This window comes from Paroedura picta, chromosome 3, assembly GCF_049243985.1.
Source record: "Paroedura picta isolate Pp20150507F chromosome 3, Ppicta_v3.0, whole genome shotgun sequence".
NCBI lineage: Eukaryota > Metazoa > Chordata > Lepidosauria > Squamata > Gekkonidae > Paroedura > Paroedura picta.
The window spans coordinates 132,290,917-132,312,836 of NC_135371.1; the positions used below are offsets into that span (position 1 = coordinate 132,290,917).

At 44.4% G+C, this 21,920-nt stretch overlaps 1 protein-coding gene across 1 annotated transcript in view; it reads right to left on the reverse strand.

Moving 5' to 3' along the window:
* NHERF1 (NHERF family PDZ scaffold protein 1) overlaps positions 1-21,920 on the reverse strand; it is a 63,899-nt gene that overhangs the window by 7,284 nt on the left and 34,695 nt on the right. The window contains exons 2-4 of the mRNA XM_077327890.1: positions 11,189-11,350; positions 7,284-7,437; positions 1,333-1,373 (exon numbers count right to left, since the gene is read on the reverse strand). Of these exons, the coding sequence (XP_077184005.1) occupies positions 1,333-1,373; positions 7,284-7,437; positions 11,189-11,350 (357 nt within the window). The remainder of the gene's footprint in view (positions 1-1,332; positions 1,374-7,283; positions 7,438-11,188; positions 11,351-21,920) is intronic.

Sequence of the window (21,920 nt, forward strand, 5' to 3'; positions counted from 1 at the left end):
TGCTATTGGGCTCAAATCTCAAGATTCCAGCAGAAGCTTTTGTGAGTCAGAGCTCCCTTCACTCTCAGGTTGCAAGCAACAGAAAACTCTGGGGGCCTTTTCGCACGGGGATCTTTGTTGCAAATTGTTTGCGGAATGAAAAATCGCCATTTAAAATAGTGGAATTCGTCGTTATGCATACCTGCCTTTGTAGTGGAATCAGTTGCGTTTTTTAGCGTTTCCCACAGGCTTCCGGTCTCGGCAGAAATCGCTAGAAAGGAAGCGCTATTGCCAAGCTCGTCCCGCCCCTGGCCGTCAAGCAGCCAATGGGCAGCCGTTAGCATGCTCCCAAACAGCCCCTTTCCCTTTAAGAAAGGTTTTTAAAAAAAAAAAACGACCCATAGCAACGAATCTAGGTAGATTCGTTGCTACGGAGAGACCCATCCAGCTGCCTAATGTGAGCTGTCGTTTGATTGTATGATCGTTTGCACGCTGCCTCGAGTGATAAAAAAAAAATCCCCCCCCCCTCTCACGGGCCCGATTTTCGGCTGAATTTATGTGTAAAAAATAAAGGGACTTTATTTCAGCAAACGGGCTTTTATGTGGTTTATGCTTAGTGACTAAAGGTGAAGGACTGAAGCCAGGGAAGCCTCTAAACAGAAAGAGGCTCGCTGGTGCGTTTATCCCCGCTCGGAGAAAAAAAAATGGCGATCGCTTCGCCGGAAGTTTGGAGGAGAGCCAGGGGGAGGGACTTTGAAGAACCAGCAACAATGGTAACGCACAGGTCTTTAGCGCTACTGTTGCAGATTGGTTGCAGGAGTGTATCGCTATCCGGAGGGTGAATCCACTTTTCTGGATTCCCCTGAAAGCGCTACAACGAAGCGCTTTTTGCGGGTCGGTTTCAGGATTGTTGCAGATTGTCTACGACGTCGTGGGTTATGGCAAATTAGTAGCGTTTCCGATTAGCAACCATTGTGCTATTTTGAAGCCGTGCGAAATGGCCCTGGGAGTGAGGAGATGCCACCAAAGAAAACCTGCTTAAAACTGTAACAAAATCATTCCGTTCCAAGAAGATGGGGACCAATCTCTCCTGTAGAAAGATGGGCAGAGCAGGATTAACATAAAACCAAAACTAACTGGGGTAATTGCAGGGTGAAGCATAAGCAGATCCAACTAGGACAGTGCAGAAAATTCATCGAGGTGAGCAGTGCACATACGTCCATCATAAAGGAGTCTGGCCAATTGTCATGGTAGTTTCCTGCACAGAAGTGCTTTCTGTATAATAAATTGGCAACATGTAAAAGGAAACCATTGTAAAAAGTAAGACCATGAATCTTCTGGAGGAATCCTTACCTTTTCTACATCACCATTGGCAACTGGTTCTGGCAAGGGTCCTGAAGGGAAAATCAAACAAAGTAGGGAGTCAGGAAAGTCATTTAAAAAAACACTTTCTAAATCCTCCTTGTAGAAGTGAACATATTCCCTGCAGGGCTGGGACAAGCCAGGCTGCTTTCATGATTGTGCCAGCTTTACCATGGAAGCCCACACTAAATAAGGGACTGATTATGTCTACTTCATGCACACTTGCAGCTGATTCTCTATACCAATATCCCACGTGATTGCTGTATGTGCTCAACAGTCATAAACACTGCAGAGTGAAAGGGTTCCCGTTCTTCATCTGCTTGCATGTACCACACCTACATGAGCAGTAATACACATACCCCCTTTCCCAAGCTGAGTGCAATAGCACAGGGATCCCTAATCTTTTTGAGTCTGCATGCACACTTGGAATGGACATGACACGGCTAGCACAACCACAAAATGGCCCCCAGAGGGGGGGAACCCAGTCACAAAAGCGATAGCTACAGCTTGCCTGCAATAACACAGTGCGAGTCATTGTGCTGCAGAGGCAGCTGCTGCCAAAGCAATGTTTTTAAAGATCTACACAGCCAATCAAATCTCCAATTGCCCAACAGAAGACTTGCCAAGCAAAAGCCCTGCCTGGCCCAATCAATGTCCTGAAACACTTGATGGGTGCTCAAAAAGGTGTTGGTAGGTGCCAAAGTGTCTTCAATCACCATGTTGGGAACCCCTGCAATAGCATCATAGGGAAACTGCTTGCACATGGCTGCAGGTGTAAAAAGGCACCAAGTTGTGGTTGATCAATGTGTTGGAAAGGGAGATGCAGTAGTTTAGCATCCCTGTCGATTTCCACGCTCTACATTCAACACTTGATGCAATCTGATGCAATCTGCAGGAGCTGTGGTCAGGAAGGTATGATCAAACCACCATCTGACATTGCTGCCAGCCTGTTCTGCATAGCTGTTAATGCAAGTATGAAATGGCAACATTTGCTGCAGGCCATCTTATGATTCCTTGCCCCTCAGCCTTGCAGCAGTCCAGAGCAAGTTTCTTCTGCAGCTAGGCCACTATAATGACAGGCACTTCTGAACAAACAGTAATGTCATTGACAATACCATTTTAACAGGTTCATTATATATGTGTGTTTGTGTGTGTGTTTACATATTAGTTGTTCGAATGCCCAACTCAACATGGGGTTCCTACTTAAAACCAAATGAATTTATAAAACCTGCATTCTTTGTTTTCTCTGTTTCACTATTTCTAATTCAATTTCAGGAGTTTTTGTTCCATCTTCAAGCATCTTCCACTAGCATGCATTTATGGTCAGTTATTTCAGCCTAAATGTCATAAAACCAGTTTAGTATGTCCATAAACTGTATGCCCCCCATTTGAAAAAAAAATGTAAGAGGAGGGAAGTGATGTGGACTAAGTAATAAACATCCAAGACAACCATCTACATAAGTATTTCCACAAACTCTTTAAGTGGGTCATCAGGGCTGTGCTTCAGAGCTTGCATTACTAGGTGCATGAACATATTATTGTAGGTTCATATATATTATTTTGTGAACAAGTTTGGGTCTCTAGGCCTTCAACAAACATAGTAGAGATATAGAAATACTTTGGTCTAGAAATGTATTTATTTCAATGCAAAAGCTAGCTAGCCTAACTATGGGCCTGTTCATGAAATCCACTCCAGGAATGTCTGGCTGCACAAACCATGTTCGCTCCACAAATACTGTCGCTGGATCTGCAAAGTTGTGAAGGGATAAGAAAGATGTGCAGTCCCAGGGGGCCAAACAGGGAAGCAATACACAGAGAAATTGTAACCACGAGTTTAATTAAGTTTGCTCACACAGGACTTCTCTTAGAACAGCAATAGCTGAACTACACAGAGAAGAAGAAAAAGACAGACTGCCAAGGCCAAGTTGCTAGGAAACTGAGGCATGCAATGCATTACATTTGCCCCGGCTGCTCAATTGCCTCCCCACACTTCCAGCCACAGTTTTAAAAGCTGCATGTACCCTCCATATCATACTTGGATTTCAGGCAAACCAAGCTCCAATACAAAGCAATAAACCCCATAAGGAAATGTGAACAAAATATAAATTGCTGGATTACCCTCTGTCTTAAATCAAGGCTCGGTGATGCAAACACAACCAAAAGTTCTGTTTAAACGGAGGGTTAGCATCCAAAGAGAATTAATCCTGTAATCATCACAGGAACTGAGCACACATTCACAGGATGTGTTCACAGAGTTTGAGACTCACTGTCCACAAGTCATAACTTCACTCTAAAAGGGGTCTCCCATCACTGGCCCTCCCTCCTCCTTTTAGTGCAGCCCAGGGCATGGAAACCGAATGCCAGGCTCTGAACCTCGACTGTACAGCAGGGGAGGGGTTGGACTCTCCTGGCTCTTTGAATACCAAATCTGATTGTGAAAAACACAAGAGTTCTCCTGTCACCCTACTGTCTTTTCACAGTGCAGATGGCAAGGCCAGAAGAACAGAGAGGACTCAAGAGTGACTGACACCAAGAAATCTCCCCAACAGACACTGCTGAAGATTCTCAGTTTACATTTCTGACCACAACATTTCCACTTTCTGCCCACAGATTCTGCTTGTCCCATCTGGAATGCAGGTATTGCTGCATGCTAGAGAAGGGGGGGGGGTGAGGCAGAGGCTACATTCCTTCACCTCCCTGATACAGAAAGCACACTTTCAGTGAACAGAGAAAGGATTTGGTTGTACTGTCTGGAAAGAAGGCAGGCTACAATGATGGAGACTGGGAGGGGAAAACAAGGCAAATAGCACCCCCACACACCATATATATAAGATGACTGGGCAGAAACCAGACCCAAGAGATTAGTGATGAGGAAAGAGAGCTCTCTACCTATTTAATTTTATTTTAAAAGCAACCAAAGGAGGGGCAATTGGACAAGAAATATGGCACAGAGTAGCTGGCAGCCCAATGCCAAATGGAGTGATCCTCATCTATTTATATATGTATACCACCCATTTATATTTCAGAAAACAGCAGTGGTAGCCTATTTTTTAACAGACACCAGCCTCTTCTCATTGTTACCTCACTGATTCCATGATTTTTTGTCCAGCCTGACTAATTCCAATATCTGATGTGGACTGGGAAAAAAGGGTTGCAATAATCAAGTACAGCAGTGTAAAGCAGGGGAAAGTGTTTCTCTCCATGCCTGCATGCCCTGCTCTTGTGTAAAAGTTGACATTTTTATTCCCCTCTACAGTTGAGGATCCTGGAAAGCAGGAAAAACTCACTTAACATGCCACCATGGACAGGTCCTACAAGAGAAATCATCCCCCTGGAAGGAAAGGTCAAATCCCAGAAAATGGCATCACAATTAGATAAGAGCTCATTTTTTGTACTCGTTTTTTTAAAGGAGTCTCAAAATAGCTTACAGTTGCCTCCCCTTCCTCATCCCACAGCAGACACCCTGTCAGGTAGGTGAGACAGAGAGCTCTGAGAAAACTGTGATTGGCCCAAGGTCACCCAGTTGGCTACATGTGGAGGAACTGGGAATCAAACCTGGTTCTTCAGATTAGAGGCCACCACTCTTAACCACTACAACTGCCTATGTTCTGGAGAGCTTGCAAGATGGCACTCTTCCCACCAGGCATTTGCTTGAGGTCAAGGACAACCATTTCTACCAAATCGGGCCATCCAACCAAACCCACCACTAGTCTCTGTTTGTGTCTGGCCAACTGTAAACATATTATCTCCAGCCGCATAGGAAGAACAGGAGTGATGCGTATAGATTGTTTTAATGCCTTTTAAACCTAAATACTTTGTATTGGTTTTAAGTGATTGCATAAGCCTCCTCAAGATCGAGAGGAGAGGGGTAGCCTATAAAGCAGGGGTAAGTCAACCTGTGGTCCTCCAGATGTTAATGGACTACAATTCCCATGAGCCCCTGCCAGCATTTGCTGGCAGGGCTCATGGGAATTGTAGTCCATGAACACCTGGAGAATCACAGGTTGACTACCCCTGCTATAAAGTAAAGAATTAAAATAACAATGCAACCCTAAGAGTTACACCATTTACATTCATGGGCTTAGAAGGGTTAACTGTTTAGGACTGGCCTATAAGATTAACTAGGTGCATTTTTTAAAAAGTGAGCCAAAACCCCAACATGCTTTGCACTACAGATGTATTCTTGAGCTGTAAAAAGCTGCTCCAAAGTCTTTGCACAGAGTCTAAGGGTCTCATTACATGATACAGAATGTGAATTTGGCCAACTCGCATTTCCTGTCGAATGGGGACTCACCTGCAATAATAATGCTCTTTTGGGGGGTGGGGAGAATCAGCTGAAGCCTCTCCTGCTGCTACTCAGTGCTTCACAGCTGTTTTGCACCACACACACTATTTTGAAGTTGAGTCCCAGTCAGATATGAAATGTGAGTTATGTTCCACATGTGTCATAAGACCCTAAGACGTTTATACCAAGAGGGCTAGATGCAAAAACTTGAAGGTAGTTCAGATCTGAGATGCTGAGGAGCAGAACAGTTCAGAAACAGTTGATGAAGTTTCATGACAAACTTTCACCCAAAGACAGTGGGCAAGAGGAGAAGCCAAAGGCTAGAACTGGAAAGGTGTGTATCTCTCCAGTCAGTGCAGGAAAGCAGGGATGTGGGCAACATTCTGCATTTTCAGCCTACGAGAGGACATCACATTTGCACGCTTGCATTTGCATGGCTAATGAACAGTGGATGCAAGGCCACACCTATCAAATTAGAAAACAATGAGGAACAAGAGCCTGGGAATCACTGACCACAGAGAGAGAGAACTCAAGTTAATAGCTTAGAAACATGATCTGGAGAAGAAGCGCTATCCTGCCTAAAGTGTGGGGGGGGGGGAGAGGACCTCACTCCTTGGAATAGCAAACACTTTTCATGCAGGTCTAAAGCATTTCACAGATTTCGGCCGGAATAGCCTGAGATCTAGAACTTTATTCTAAACATGAGCAGGCAGTGTGATGCAGCGGTAAAAAAGGCGAATGCCATTTTGGGCTGTATCAACAGGGGCATCACATCAAAATTACAAGATGTCATAGTCCCATTGTATACGGCACTGGTCAGACCACACCTGGAGTACTGTGTGCAGTTCTGGAGGCCTCACTTCAAGAAGGACGTAGATAAAATTGAAAGGGTACAGAGGAGAGCGACGAAGATGACCTGGGGCCAAGGGACCAAGCCCTATGAAGATAGTTGAGGGACTTGGGAATGTTCAGCCTGGAGAAAGGGAGGTTGAGAGGGGACATGATAGCCCTCTTTAAGTATCTGAAAGGTAGTCACTTGGAGGAGGGCAGGATGCTGTTTCTGTTGGCTGCAGAGGAAAGGCTGCAGAGGAAACCCATGCAGTAATGGGTTTAAACTTCAAGTACAACGATATAGGCTAGATATCAGGAAAAAACTTTCACAGTCAGAGTAGTTCAGCAGTGGAATAGGCTGCCTAAGGAGGCAACCCCACCAGTTGCCACCCTGTATCACACCTAGTGTTACTGCACAAGTCACAAAAGTAGCGCACTATCTGGCCCCAGAACACCTGGCCACAGTAATCCATGCAACAGTCACTTCAAGACTAGACTACTGTAACTTAAAAGATTGGCCTGCATCCTGGTCTGTGACTATATAAACTTGACTTGACTACTGTAACCCGCTCTATGCAGGCCTACCTTTGACCCTAACCCAGAAATTACAACTGGTCCAAAATGCTGCTGCATGGGTCCTCACTAGAACACCACGGATGACCCATATTAGAGCGGTACTGCAGCAACTACATTGGCGTCCAGTACTATGTCTTGAATATTAGCCTCCAAGCCAGTCTCATTTTCGACAGTACCTTATCACAATCCTTCCAGCAACTGGAAAGGTATTCGATTATGTTCCACACAATTGCAACCAAGGCTTCCTCACCTGTCAGATGCTCCTCTGAGGGAAGGACTTTGCACTTCTTAAAAAATTCATCTGTTAAGCCATCCACCACCAACAGCTTTGTCTCGTCTCCTCCGCTTTTGATAGCTTCAACTACGTCAGCGTGCTGCTTGCCTTCCATGGACGTGCCATTCACCTGCCAAGACAACAATCTGCTTTGAGACCACAGAAAGAGACAGACTCAAAGCAGTTTCCATAAGAAGCTGCCATTGTATACTGAGAAAGCAGTCACATGACTACGCAAATCATGCTGCAGTTGCCAGTACTTGGTTGGGAGTATTATGCTGTCCTCCCTTTAAAAAAAATGGTAGGCACCATGACTCAAATGAATCCTTTTCACCAACAACCTGAAATGGTTACCATAATCTGGATGTCCCTTTGCATTATGAGAAGCAGCCTGGAATACATACACATTCATGGCTCATTTCCCCTATCTAAAATATTATCATGTAATGGCTCCATTTTCTTCTGTCATGGCAAGAACACAGAGGCCTGCTAGTCCTCTATGACTGTTGGTTGGGTTTTGACCTTGCTCTTCCTCAAAGGAGCTTGGGTAGGTGTATGCAGTGCTTTGACTTCCCAGTCAATCCTCTCTGTGAGCCAGTGAACAGGTCAGCCTCAGACATAGACTGGTCCAAGCACACTGAGTGAGCTTCAAGGCAGAGTGGATTCTATGACTGCTGAAATGATTGTAGAATTCAGACGGCTCATGCTGAAATCTTTTCCAGCAGGTTTGTTGCCAGATAGTCAAGCCCAAAAGCAAAAAGCAAGGCTAATCAAATGGTTATTAATAACCAAAGCCTGAGTCACAGATTATGCTTCAGCTCATGAGAGGTAAAGTCAGGGAAAGATTTCCCACAGCAAATGAGATGGGGAAAATTTCTGCCAGCATTTGAAATCTATGCATCTGGGCTTGCCTGGTAGTATCTCTGTCAGTTTGTACACAACATCACATGCTGGGTACAGGCCTGCAATCTAGACTGTGTGCATCTCTGGCTACACACACCTGGCAGCTTGGCTTGTGCAATCCTGTGCTAATCGCTTCAGGAAAATCTGATTTTAATGAGGTTTTGCTGGCTTCGCTGCTAATCCCTGAACAGCTTCAGCATGAAAGATCTGGCTGTAATTGGTGCCAGGACAACTAATACATTTGTCCTCCCCTAGTTCAAGCCTTTTAGTAACAGTCTGTTTACTGCTCTGCAAAACGCCGTGCACTTTGATGGCATAATAATACAAAGAAGCATCCCGAAGGATCCACTCACAGAAGTCCCTAAACAAGCTGCAGCTGGAGAAGGAACAGTTTTGGTCTTCAAGGCAGATGTTACAGCAACCAAGAGGAACTTGTTGCCAGATGAAAGTGAGAATGAGGGGGTGTGGCAACAGAAGAATGTATTTCACTTGGGCTAAATTTGTACCCCCTTCTTTCTCCTCTTGCCTCAAGGAAATTTACAGACAACCTTACACAATATAAATTAAAAACAAATTAAATCAAGCCCAAACACCTTTCCCACCCCTAAAAGATGTCTTCTTCCATATCCCATTAAAATCCCTAGCAAAAAAACCCTTGTGGTGCCTCCTGAACACCAGGGAGCACATTTCACACAACAGGAGCTCTGTGATGACAAAGGCCCCAGTTAATGCCAGGAAGGCCACCCTCAACAGGGGAACAGCCAGAAGACGGCCCTCCAGATTAAAGTAATCCTTTTATCTGAAATGACAGGCAACCAGATCAGCAATGATATGCTTAAACAACTGCACAAAACAGTTCCCGTAATTTACCCACAGAACAAATGGGTGTAATTCCGGAAGGCAGAGAAACTAAATAGTGCCCGAGCTTGAGCTCTGAGAAACACTGGGCTATACAGACTTATGGTCCATCAGGCTGATAGCCCAGGTCAGACTTTCTCAACTAGGGTCTTGCGAAACTCTGAGGTTTCTCGATGGCCCTGGAAGGTTTTCCCGAATGGGTGGGAAACATATATATATAAAATTTGTTAAACATTTATTGATTGATATAACCACATATGGTCATGTTGACCCAACCCACCTCCCAAAATGGCCAATGAAGGGCCTGGAGGGATGGGAACGGGGCCCTGGTGGGCGGGCATGTACCTATGCTGCCCGATCATGCAACTTCTGGGGTTTCCCGAAGCCTGAAAAATGTTTCAGGGATTTCTCAATGGTAAAAAGGTTGAGAAAGGCTGGCCTAGGTGTTCAGAAAAGCTGTAAAACAAGAACTACTCTCAAGCCAGGAAATGGGGACTCAGCCTCAGCAAAGGTCACCAAGAATATGCCTCTGTTAAGGGCGGAGGGGGGTGGAGGAGACATGCGGCTCTAAGTTTTTCAACTTCAGAAACTGCATTTGATACGCTCTTAACACAACAGCAGTAAGGGTTACTTTATTTTTGCTGAATCACATTTTAGTGACCTACCCTGCCAGTAACTCCTGTGGAATTCTGGTTACCAGATAATCCTTCAGTTTCCCAGGAAATGATAACTATGTATGTTACAAAATGAAAGCTGATTGACTTTGAGCTCAACTGAAATAGTAACCTGAGCAAAGTGAAATAAATCCAGGAATCTGGGTGTAATTCTTGATGCCTCCCTTACAATGGAGTCTCGGGTCACAAAAGCAGCCTAAGTAACATTTTCCCACCTGTGCCAGGCAAGGCTACTAGCACCCAATCGGACCCCAGAACACCTAGCCACAGTGATCCATGTGACAGACATCTCCAGGCTGGATTTCTGTAACTTGCTCTACACAGGCCTGCCCTTGGCCTTGACTCAGAAGTTACAGCTGGTACAAAATACGGCTCCTAGGGTCCTCACAAGAACACCTTGGAGGGCCCACATCCAATGGGTGCTGAGGAAGCTGCATTGATTGTTGGTTGAGTACTGGATTAGGATTAACCTTCAAGGCCATACGTGGTCTGGGCCCAGTGTACTTGAGGGACCACCTTTCTCCTTATGCCCCCTGCAGGGCTCTTCACTCTGCGGGTTAAAATATTTTGGTGATCCCTGGGCCCTGGAAAGTTCGTCTGGCCCCCACCTGGTAGAATGAACTCCCAGAAGAGCTAAGGGCCCTGGCAGAACTGATTGAGTTCTTCCGGGCCTGTAAAACAGAGCTCTTTCACCAGCTTTTTGATTGTTGACAGAAGATCTTCCCCTCCCTGGGAGTCTTCCACTGGAACCTCCCACTGGTAATCTTACCCATGGGGACATGGCAGACTTGGAGGGGGGTTGCAGAGGGGATGTTTAGGGTCTGGGGAGTTATGAGATTTTCTGTATTTTTTTGTATTTTTAATAGTTGTTAGCCACCGCAAGATGGCAAGCCTGGGAGTGGCAGCATATAAGTACAATCAGTCAATCCATCCATAGTTGTATGCCATGAAAATGGTCTCTGCTGCTGCAGTCATTTCACTTCACCATCTCTTCATCACGTGTTTTATTTTCATATCCCCAAATAATTTTGTTTTGTATGCAAATGGATACTCAGCTCCGGTTATGCAATAACAAAATTATCATTTTAGTTCTTTACTGGGAAAGGCATGGTTGTTTTTATTAAGTATTGCGAGTATTTTATTAAACATTGTTTTTAATAAATTGTTCTGGACTCCTCCCAATATTTAATTAAAACTATCTGGAAGGGGATAGCCCCCTTCCCCATTACTTCTTAGCATTCAAAAGGCCACTTCTTTCAATGGGGAGACTGATCTAATTCTGATATTACTGGGGCTAATAATAGCAGAACTGGAAATTATGTCAAGGAAGCAGAAGCAGTATCAGAAACTGATCAGATCCATGAAATATTGCATATTTTGTTCAGCTGGCAATATTCAACTCGACATCGTTACACTTAGCCCTTTGACGTTCTCCACAATTTATACCTCAATAATACGGTCTTGCGGACGTAGTCCTGAAGCTTCAGCTGGAGAGTCTGGATCTACAGCCCGGACATACTGGCCTGGCTTGGTCTTGTCACTATGGAGGTTGAACCCATAACCGTTGGGCCCCTTCTTCATCTGGCAGAGCCGAGGCCGCAGTTCATCCTAAAACAGAGAGTCGCAAGCAGCATTCAGAAGACAGTTTATGGTTATTTCATCATCTTTCTAGTCAGTCTTCCCCATCAGTTTCACTTCAGCTACAGTAAACTTGGGCAAGAGAGTCAGTATCTATTGAGGAGTAAAAGCTGCCTCAAACATGGAATGGATCAGGGTCTGCTAGCCATATCCTAGGACATGTCCACAAAAATACTTAGAACAGAAGCTGTGAAAACTGCAATCTTTACATCTGTGTCTGCTGAACACCCAAGGCCCCTAGAATACATTGAAAACTTTTGTAACTAAAATATACACCTCCATGTATCACATACAAAAGCGAGGCAAGGAATAAACAAAGACAATTATCTAGATATGCTAAAACAAGCAAGGAGTTAAAGTCCAAACTTTAAAATCTCTCGTTTCCTTTTCCAACACTTATAGACAACCCTTCCATTCATTCCTCCCACAGACTCCATATTTGTTTATCACAAGGCCTCTAAGAATTAGCTCTCAATTAAATGTTGGTGGCTGAGAACTCTGGGTTGCCACACCCTTCCCTTACAGGGCTGCATTTCCTTCTCCCCAGTGCATCCCTCGCAAAGCCACCCTGCCTCACGTTTCACCACCCAACAGTTCCCCTGTCAACTCAGAGGGAGTTCATTGGTATATGTCATTAACAGCCATTGCCACAATGAAGGCTTCTAGGTAAAGGAGGAGCTGGCACACCCAGCAGCCTTCAGAAATTCCACTGAGGCAGATACAGAAACCAAACAAGTGACAGAGGACAGGAGTTTCTTTGGGCAGCAATCAAGTAATTAAAGCATATCCCACCAAGATGGAGCTTCATGCCCAAATCCGACCTAAGCTCATACGGATAGTGTAACTTGAAGGATGCTGGCTTTAATAACTCAGGTAATGCCTTCAATGTGTACTTTTCTTCAGAAAATTTAAAGAAGTCAGAATACTTATGAACTTTTTAAAAAATTTAAGTGCTTGTTTTTTGTACCTCACCTTTCACTACCCAAAGAAGTCCCAAAGCAGCTTACAAACATTTTTCCCTTCCTCCCCCCACAACAGACATCCTGTGAGAGGCTGAGAGAGCTCTAAGAGAACTGTTCTGTGAGAATACTCCTAAGAGAATTGTGACTAGCCCAAGGTCACCCAGTTGTCCGCACATGGAAGAGTGGAGAATCAAACCCAGTTCTCTAGATTAGAGTCTGCTGCTCTTTAACCACGGCACTATGCTGGCTCTCAACAAGTAAAACCTTTTTACAATCAATGCTAAACTTCTCCCACAGGCCACTTGAAATATTATTATTAATTATTATTATTTTATCTCTAATTATTATTAATTAATTTTATTATTATTATTAATAATAATTTTTTTAAATTTTTATCCAGCCTTCCCTGGTCGGCTCAGGATGGGTAACAACCAACTTTAAACAGAGATCAAATACATTAAAAACAAAAACCACCCCCCTCCTGATAATAATTCAAGGCCAGTGTAATCTCTTCAGGGCCAGGGACCCTCAGCAGGCAAACTATCTTACTGCTCCATTACATGTTACAAACCAGGAGCTGAACTAGACCTAAAATTTTCTCTTTGACAGAAAAAGTTTGTTGCCAAGCACAGAAGCAGGTTGACAGAGCTATGATGTAACCCTCAGGGCTCCTTCCTTATGTCCCACAGATGTATAAATGCCAGACGCTCAGCACGACCTATCACTGGAAGAGCTGAACGAACCCTCCAGGCACGATTCTTTCAGAAACACAAGAGCCACCAGGTTTGAATCCCTAGTCCACCATGCTAGAACTAGTCATTCACTCTCAGCCTAAACTACCTCGTGCAGTTGCTATTGCAATGATAAAAGGGAACAGCAGACAGCAATCCTGTGAGCTACTGTGGATCCCCACTAGGAGAAAAGCAGGATATATAATAATATATATATATATATATTAAATAATTGCTGCCATTTCATTCCCCTTCTTCTCCAAAGAGAAAAACTATGTAGCCTTAATTAAAGCATGAACGTGTCTTTCTTTTGCCTATATATTTACTGATACAAATTCAGGAGTTTGATATAAGATTTTAAACAGCTAGCAATTAGGAGATTGTAGCATGCATGTAGGATCTCATAAGCCTGTAACAAAGCCAACCCAAATTAAAGAGAAAAAAACATGTTTCTGCTTGCAGAGCTGAGTTGGAAACTGCATATTATCAACAGAGAACACAAGAGATCATTGCAGCCAGCAATGGTGATTTTTACAGACTCACGTAAGCAACTAGTAGAGTCCTCATTGAGGTCAAACATTTCTTAGAGCAGACAGAGGGCAGTTTTCAGTAAATCAGCCAGTTTCTGGCTTGCCATCTGCCAATGAAGCCTCTCATTTTAAATACATTATGTTTATGCAACTGCTAAAGAGGCTTTGGTGAAAGGGGGGGGGGTATCCATGATAGAAGTGCTTCTCACGCAAGCCAACCAACACCCTATAGCAAGTTCTTATCCAAGATTCCTCCACCTCCTACAAGGCTTCCTAATGGGGAAATCGAAGTGAGTGCCAAGCAGAAGGCTGGCTTTGTTTTACATAGACCAGGCACACCTTGTCATGCTGTTAACCCAGGGTTTCAAGAAGAGAGGCCTGTTGGGGAGAAACCTAGGCACAGCAATCTAGGAAAGTAAATGTCTCCAAATCCCAGATTCTAGCATTTCACACATTCCTTAGGAGATTTTGTTTTGATGCAAGAAAGCAAACAAAGCGGTTCAAAAATGCCAATAAAAACATTAACCTCTCCTCAGATGGCCACCAATACAAAGTAAAAGGTCAAGCAGGTTTTTTGAATTCCCAGCTTTTTTTTCTCTTCTTTTTTTAAAGGCAAGTCTCTATCTCCTTCCAGTGCAGAGATGTGTGCAAGGAAAGAGGCTTGGGACTTTTTAAAAAACTGAAAGCCTGCTTGACCTTATCATTACAGCATATCTCTGTGCCTAACATCTCTGTGCCTGATATCTCTGTGCCTAACAAAATGCAGCCTTGATACCGATCGAAACATACACAATAAAAAAGGGTGTTTGTGTGCTGTGACGCCACCCATGAGGATAGCATCGTCCCTTGAAAATCCTGCTTATGTAAGGCACACGCAAAACAAAATAAACTGCACTACTGTGAAGACGTGGAGACAAGGCAGACATGTGGAAGAGCCATGCCCTAACTCAGGGGTAGTCAAACTGTGGCCCTCCAGATGACCATGGACTACAATTCCCAGGAGCCCTTGCCAGCATTCGCTGGTGAATGCTGGCAAGGGCTCCTGGGAATTGTAGTCCATGGACATCTGGAGGGCCGCAGTTTGACTACCCCTGCCCTAACTGATTCCAATGCTGATGGATTAACTGTCAAGAAAAATCCAAAGCCAAGCATGTGGAAAACCCCAAGAGTCAAATGGGATGGGACTTCAGCATCATTTCAGGTTCCTTGTTCACCTGTTGAGACTTTGGCCTCACCCTTTGTAACCTGTGGGAGTCTACAAACACAGAACTTGGACATTTATTGCATTAATTAAAATTAACATATATATGTATTATTATTCTTTAATTTATATCCCGCCTCTCCCCAGAGGCTCGATGTATGATTTGCACAGGCATGATTGTACACACTTCAACGTGTGAGGTCCACCCGGCCTCAACCAGGACCAGGGCCTTTTCAGTCCTGGCCCCTACCAAGTGGAATGAACACCTGGAAGAGCTGAGGGGCCCTCCGGAGAGGTCCCGGTTCCAGATAGCCTGCAAGATGGAGCTCTTCCACCAGACCTTTGGTTGAGGCCAGGGCAACAAAGATCTACAAGGCCCCTCCCCCAAACACTTGCCCCGAGGGAAGCTACTAAATTTTTAGGGATTGGGGTTTTATTGCTTGAGCATGCTTGATTTTATTGTTGTAAACTGTCACGAGACAGCTGGGAATAGCAGCGAATAAACTGAACTAATAAACAATCAAACATAGGGAACAGATTCCATATCCCTTTCTTCTCGACATTAAGAATTTGACACTTTGTTTGGACCCCTTTACACCTATGTAGAGAAGACAGCAGCCTTACACAACTTACAGTGAACACATGTATAATCCATGTACATTGTATGTTTAATGTGTTTATATATGCATTGAGTTTCACGTTATATTTAATGCATGTACAACTGAAGGTGTGATTAAATCTCTACATTTATCCATGTACTAGTCCCCACTTTCAACTTTTAAAGTGATTGTATATCAGCTCTAACTTACAAACAGGTGTATGTATGTAACAGACAGGATGCCCCTGCACTCAATGCACCCGGTAAGTAATATCCATTAATCATCTTGTTAAAGAGGCAAGGCATTTTTTTTCTCTAGAGCATCACCAACCTTAAGCTTAAAAAAAGAAAAGAAATTCCATGCTGTACTAACCTGCAATGATGAATGCCAGACAACCCAGTTATGTCAAGATATGCCAATGACTCTGCAGATGTGTCTATGCACATCCACTAAGCACCCACCCACCCTGCCTTTCACATGAGCAGCTCCAGACTATCTAAAATAGTCTAAGCTTGAACCAATCTATAAGACAAGTGAGGAGTTCTTAAAGTCACTATACAGGAGCATTCGCTGGCAGGGGCTCATGGGAATTGTAGTCCATGGACATCTGGAGGGCCACAGTTTGCCCACCCCTGTTCTAAATATTCAGATACTTTATTAACTTCCCATTCACAATAGGTTTGCACACCAAAAAGCCAGGAACAACAAACCTTATGAAAGAGACACATTTAAAAAGAGCAACTGAAGGGTGGGGAAGAGAAATCATGGAAGAGGTGCCACCCAACACTTTCTCCCTTGTGTTACAGAATGTACTGAGTGGTGCCAAGTTTATATTAGTGAATGTTTAACCCTCCCCTCCCTGGACTTTTATTCTAAAGCACCTCCATTGATTTCACAGCTGAGAAAAAAAAGGAGGGAAACTAAATTTTGAGGGGAAGTTCTCTCCCCTCTCCCATTCTTGACATTTGCTGAGGCAACTCAGTGTTTCATATTTTAAACAGTGCCAAGAGTTTATAACACTGGTGGTTCATGCTCAGTTATCTGTAGGCCCCAGGCCTCTTCTTTTACCAAGGAACAAGGCGAGAGCATGCCAGAGTGAACCAATTAAGGCCACCCAGCAAGCCCATAGGAGATTTGAATGCAGCACATGGCTGTTGAATGGCACACACACACAAAAGGGTTCTCATTGCCCTTTAAATACTAATGAAACTTCTGTGTCATTTGCTTCTGTAGAATTATGGCCTACTTTAGCAACTCCGATACACTATTTCTATCAGCTTCTCAAGCTCCTTCTGGTCTACGCACTTTAGCCTCATGGGTACTTTATGGAACTAAGCCTTTAGCCAGTAAAACTGATACCTACAGTAGTGTCTTCAGCAGGCTCTCTCAACCAGGGCTTTGCCCTGGTGTTTCTTGACAGCCCTAGAAGGATTTCCTGAATAAGGAGTTGATTAATTTTATTTTTTTAATTTGTTAAACATCTATCAAATTATATGGACCCACCCAGTCCCTCCCAAAATGGCCAATGATAGGCTTGGAAGGGGTGGGAAGGAGAAGGGCCTCAGCGGTGCATGTACACAGCTATGCTTCCCAACCATATTTTACACAATCACACCCATTCTGGGGTTTCTCGAGGCCTGAGGAATGTTTCAGGGTTTTGCAAGGTTGGTCTTACAGCCTTCATATGAACAGAAAGTAGGGTCAAGGCTAAGGCCCAACACATACTGAAGAATAAAAACAACACTGAGGAGAGAATGCCAAACTGCCACGGGGAAAGAACATGTGTCAGTTCAACCTGGCTGCACTTAATCCCTATTTACTGCTACAAATCCCTTGTCTTATAAAGAGGCAGTGAGCTGCCAGCTTCCACACGAATGCTACATCAACAACTCCGTTATTCAAGGCAAAACCCCCCAAGAGCCAGCAAGTACAAAAAGACCTGTGTTTCCACACTGCTATGACTGACATTAAACTGCAGGCAACTCTGGGGAGTGTTTGCCACTCGATCTTCATTTGGGGCTATTAATTTCTACACCAATGGTACTCACTCAAAGAAGAGGCATGTTGGCAGTTACCATCAACCTTAAGATACAACTACTGTATTCTCTGTGCGCTACTGCAAGCCTGCCCATACACGCAATAATACACGCTAATATAAGAAGGAATGTTTTTAATTATCAGATAACTTCTGGGCAGGTACAGTTGCCTTTCCCCATCACAGTCAAACCTTAGCCCACCCATGTGTATTTGGAGTGATGGGCAAGGCTCCCTTTTATACACTTTCTTCAGCCGCTCAGGCTACAGGGCGGTATTGGCAAGGAACATGGAGGAGAGCAAGACAAGGGTGGAGAAAGGATAGTAAAGCTGCCACCATCCCACTACAGCCAGCATACTTTGTTACTACAGAGCCAGCTTGGTGTAGTGGCAGACACTAATCTGAAGAACTGGGTTTGATTCTCCACTCCTCCACATGTAGCCAGCTGGGTGACCTTGGGCTAGTCACAGCTCTCTTGGGAATATTCTCATAGAGCAGTTCTCTTAGAGCTCCCTCAGCCCTGCCTGCCTCACAGGGTGTCTGTTGTGGGGAGAGGAAGGGAAAGTTGTTTGTAAGCCACTTTTGGACCCCTGTGTAATGAAAAGTGGGGTATAAAAAAACCCGAGCCCTCCTCTCTCCTTCTACTTGGTGGCTGCTTTAAAGGTGGAAATTTCGGGAAAGTGAGAAAATAGACAACATCCACGGTTTCAGAACTAAATGTCCTTTGAGAATGCAGAATGTGTTACATATGTGCCATGTGATTTACACATTTTGAAATTTAAAACCACAAGTGTTGTAGCAGTTGCTCAAAGATAATCAAAGAGATTTTCACTTATGACAGCGGAGGAAAAAACAGGAAAAAGAGCCACAACGTATCCTCATTCTAAATACAAAAGCTTGTGACATCTGGATTTTATGGCCAGCATTATCTGGAAAGACAATATTAAAAAGACACTGCCGTTCTTAATACTAGAGGGTGCAGATGTGTGCACATATACATCAGAAGCAACAACCCAGTTTTCAAACTCATACCAAGTCTAAGCCCACCCTCAAAACTACTTTGGCTGCCGCTTTACACCCCATACTGCTAAACGCTGCCCATAATCTAAACATTGAATCGGCTGGCCTCTTTTGTAATGTATCGTCTTCATCACCTCCAATAAGAACCAAAGTAAATTAGATGCATCAGACTCATACCATGCTGTTGGAAATTACCCTTTAAAAACCTACCATTTAAGGCTCCTGTGACAACCTAGCCCTGTTCCCTCACTCAGATACAAAGATTTTCCTCCATTTTTTCCTTTCTAGTTGGCTGAGCAGACCCTTTATCTATTTTCTTCTTTTCTGAAGATATATAGCTGTTCCACCCTGTCACTTAATTGTATTTTGCTGCTGGTTCAATGCAAGAACTTGAGAGAAGAGACAGATCACCTCTTTGAGCAACCTATCACTCAAGACTCACTGTGAAGCATTAACCCTTCACAGTCCTTCACATGTTTATACAACACTTATGAAGCTTTTATAGCACAGTCCATCTCAACACCCTAATCAGATTCTTTTAAGGATTAATAGCTTTCAGTCCGGAGCTTTTAAATATATCCATGGCATTCAAATGAAGTTTCCACACTTACAAACAAGCTTCTCTATTCTTTCACATATTGCTAACCTTTTTTCGTGATTTGATTAACGCATTTCTTTCAAATTCTGTAGAAGACAAAAGAATTAACTGTCTGGTCTGTAGAATGCATTGCTATAAAACAGGGATTAGAAAGTTTTGGGGGAACAAGGAGCAGTTCATATTGTAAATTTCACTCAAGAAAATGGTTCATAAAGTTTTTCAACTGGAAAGGTTAAAGTTCTTAGCTAAAGCATACATCTTTTTTAGGCCTTCCCATCTCTATATACTTCACAGGCAGCACCGTGGCACTATTCCAGATGCTGGTAATTATCATAAAATAAAAGAATGGTAGATATAAACAATCTTTAATGGCATAAAATTCATATAAATGCAGATAGATAACCACAACACAGATGGACTTAGGTGATATGCACTAAAACCCAATTTGCAGGCTAGCATTCTTGCAAATACAAAAGACTGACTTTTAACAGTGAACGAAGTACGTTTGCTATTTTAGGCACTAGAACAGGATTCTTCTCGTTAAGCAGAGCTTTAAGAATTTGCCATTTATTCCTGCAATTCAGCCCCAGTTGGGTTATATAGTCCTGAATTGGGATGCCTTGGCTGCAAAGAGCCAGGCAAACCAAGATGATGTGGGGGAGGATGTTGGGGACACCACAACCATGGAGGCAAAGTCTCTCCAATTCAGAAATATGGCAAAACCTGCCATGGGTCATTTTCAAGAAAGAGACATTTAATCTTGCTAGGGGTAATGCTTTCCTTGCTTGAAGGGATTCCAAGGAATAAAAATAACAGGGCAAAGTTTTGTAGGAAGCCAAGATGCCCCAAAAACTGGGGGGAGCAAGGGCTTATAGGAAGCTGAGTTGAGAAGTTAGTGTTCTAAATCTTCGTATTGGTGTTCTAGATCTAAAACTTTACACTATGATTACTTGCTAAAGAGATGGAAGGAAAACTATTGCGAACGAGCACTTTGCCATTGTATAGCCTCAGTAAAGAATGCTTTCACAACTGGTCGCATACAAAATTTCTCCCTTTTTTGCACAGTATAGTAGCCTTTATCTTTCCAATGGGGGGATCACAATGAGCTTTAAATTGCTCATGTTTGAAGATACGCTAGGGCCTGGGCATTGGTCAGGGATCAAACATGAACTGGAATTTCAAGCTGTATCATATGACCCATGGGCAACCCCAACGTTTCTCAGGTCAGGGACCGCTTCTGGAGTGAGGGAAGAGCCGACGGCCCAGGTGCTGCGAAAATGCGCATGCACAATTGCCGCGCATGCGTGTTTTTGCCAACAGGTGGCGCTAACGCACATGTGTGGCAACTGCGCGTGCGCGTTTTCACCACTAGGGGCGGTAACACACGTGCGCGGCAACAGCGTGCATGTGCGTTTGCATCGCCGCCATGCCGGTGGCTGCGCCTGCCTCTTCCCTTCCTTCTTGCTGTCGGTGGAGGAAGGCAAGCGTGGCTGGCGTGCGGCCCGGTACCGTGGCCTTTGCAGCCCGCCACCGGATCGCGGACCGGGGGTTGATGACCCCTGGTCTAGAGAAGGAAAACAGAAGAATGAAGCTGACTACATTCGGACCAGGAGCCCACTGAAATTGCATTAGTAGGGTCACAGTGTGCAACTGTGTGTTTGTGTGTTAGGAATTAGATTTTTAACAGAACACTGAATGTACCCCTTCAACTATTATATTTTTCACTATACCAACATTAATATGGCTGCAATATTCCCTAATGCAGCTTTGATTTGGAAAGCCCAGGCTCGCCTTATTTCATCAGATCTTGGAAACCAAGCAAGGGCAGTCCTAGCTAGTAGTGGATAGGATTCCTCCAAGGAATACCAGGATTGTGATATGGAGGCAGGCAACAGCAAACCATCACTGAACTTCTCTTTCTTTTAAAACCGTCAGTTCTACAGGTCTGCAAGATGAAGCTCTTCTACCAGGCATTTGGTTGAGGGCAGGGCAGGGAAGATCCACTGAGCCCCTCCTCTGTGCACCCTCCGAGGCATCAGGTCTACTGGGGTAGGGGCCTGGTGGCTTGGGTCATTGGGAGTGTTGTCAGACTGGTTTTATTATATGGTTTTATTGTGATTTTTACTGCTGTACACTGCCGTGAGCCAGCTGGCTGAGAGTGGCAGTTCATAAAATTAATAATAATAATACCCTTAAGTCAGCTGTGACTTGAGACTTCCAGCACCAACATTCTTCAATGCATGTTCTTGTATACTACTGTATGTGTCTTTGGAACGGTTGAAAAGCAAATTTCAGAAAGTAAGCAAAATGCTACATGACTGGTATGTTTTAATGCAGCGGTCCCCAACCTTCATCTGGTCGGGGACCGCCTCTGGGGGTGGGGGAGAGCCAGCGGCCCGGCTGCCGCAGTTGCTAAAAAACGTTCATGCCCAATTGCTGCGCATGCATGTTTTGGCCACCAGGTGGCGCTAACACGCATGCGCAGAGTTGCCACGCATGCGCGTTTTGGCCACCAGGGGGCGCAAATGCGCATGCACGGCAGTTCCCCGCGTGCGCGTTAGCACCGGCTGCCGCACCGGCCTCTTTCCCCCCCTGTCGCTGCAGGGGGGGAGGCAGGCAGGGCTGCTGGCGGCCCGGTACGATGGCCTTTGCGGCCTGGTACCGGGCCGCAGACCGGGGGTTGGGGACCCCTGTTTTAATGTATAAAACCTTATCTGCATATCTGAGGGACCGCCTGTTGCCCTATGCCCCCCGCAGGGCTCTTCACTCTGCGGGTACCAATGTATCGGTCGTTCCTGGCCCCAGGGAAGCTCGCCTGGCTGTGACCAGGGTCAGGGCCTTTTTGGTCCTGGCCCCGATCTGGT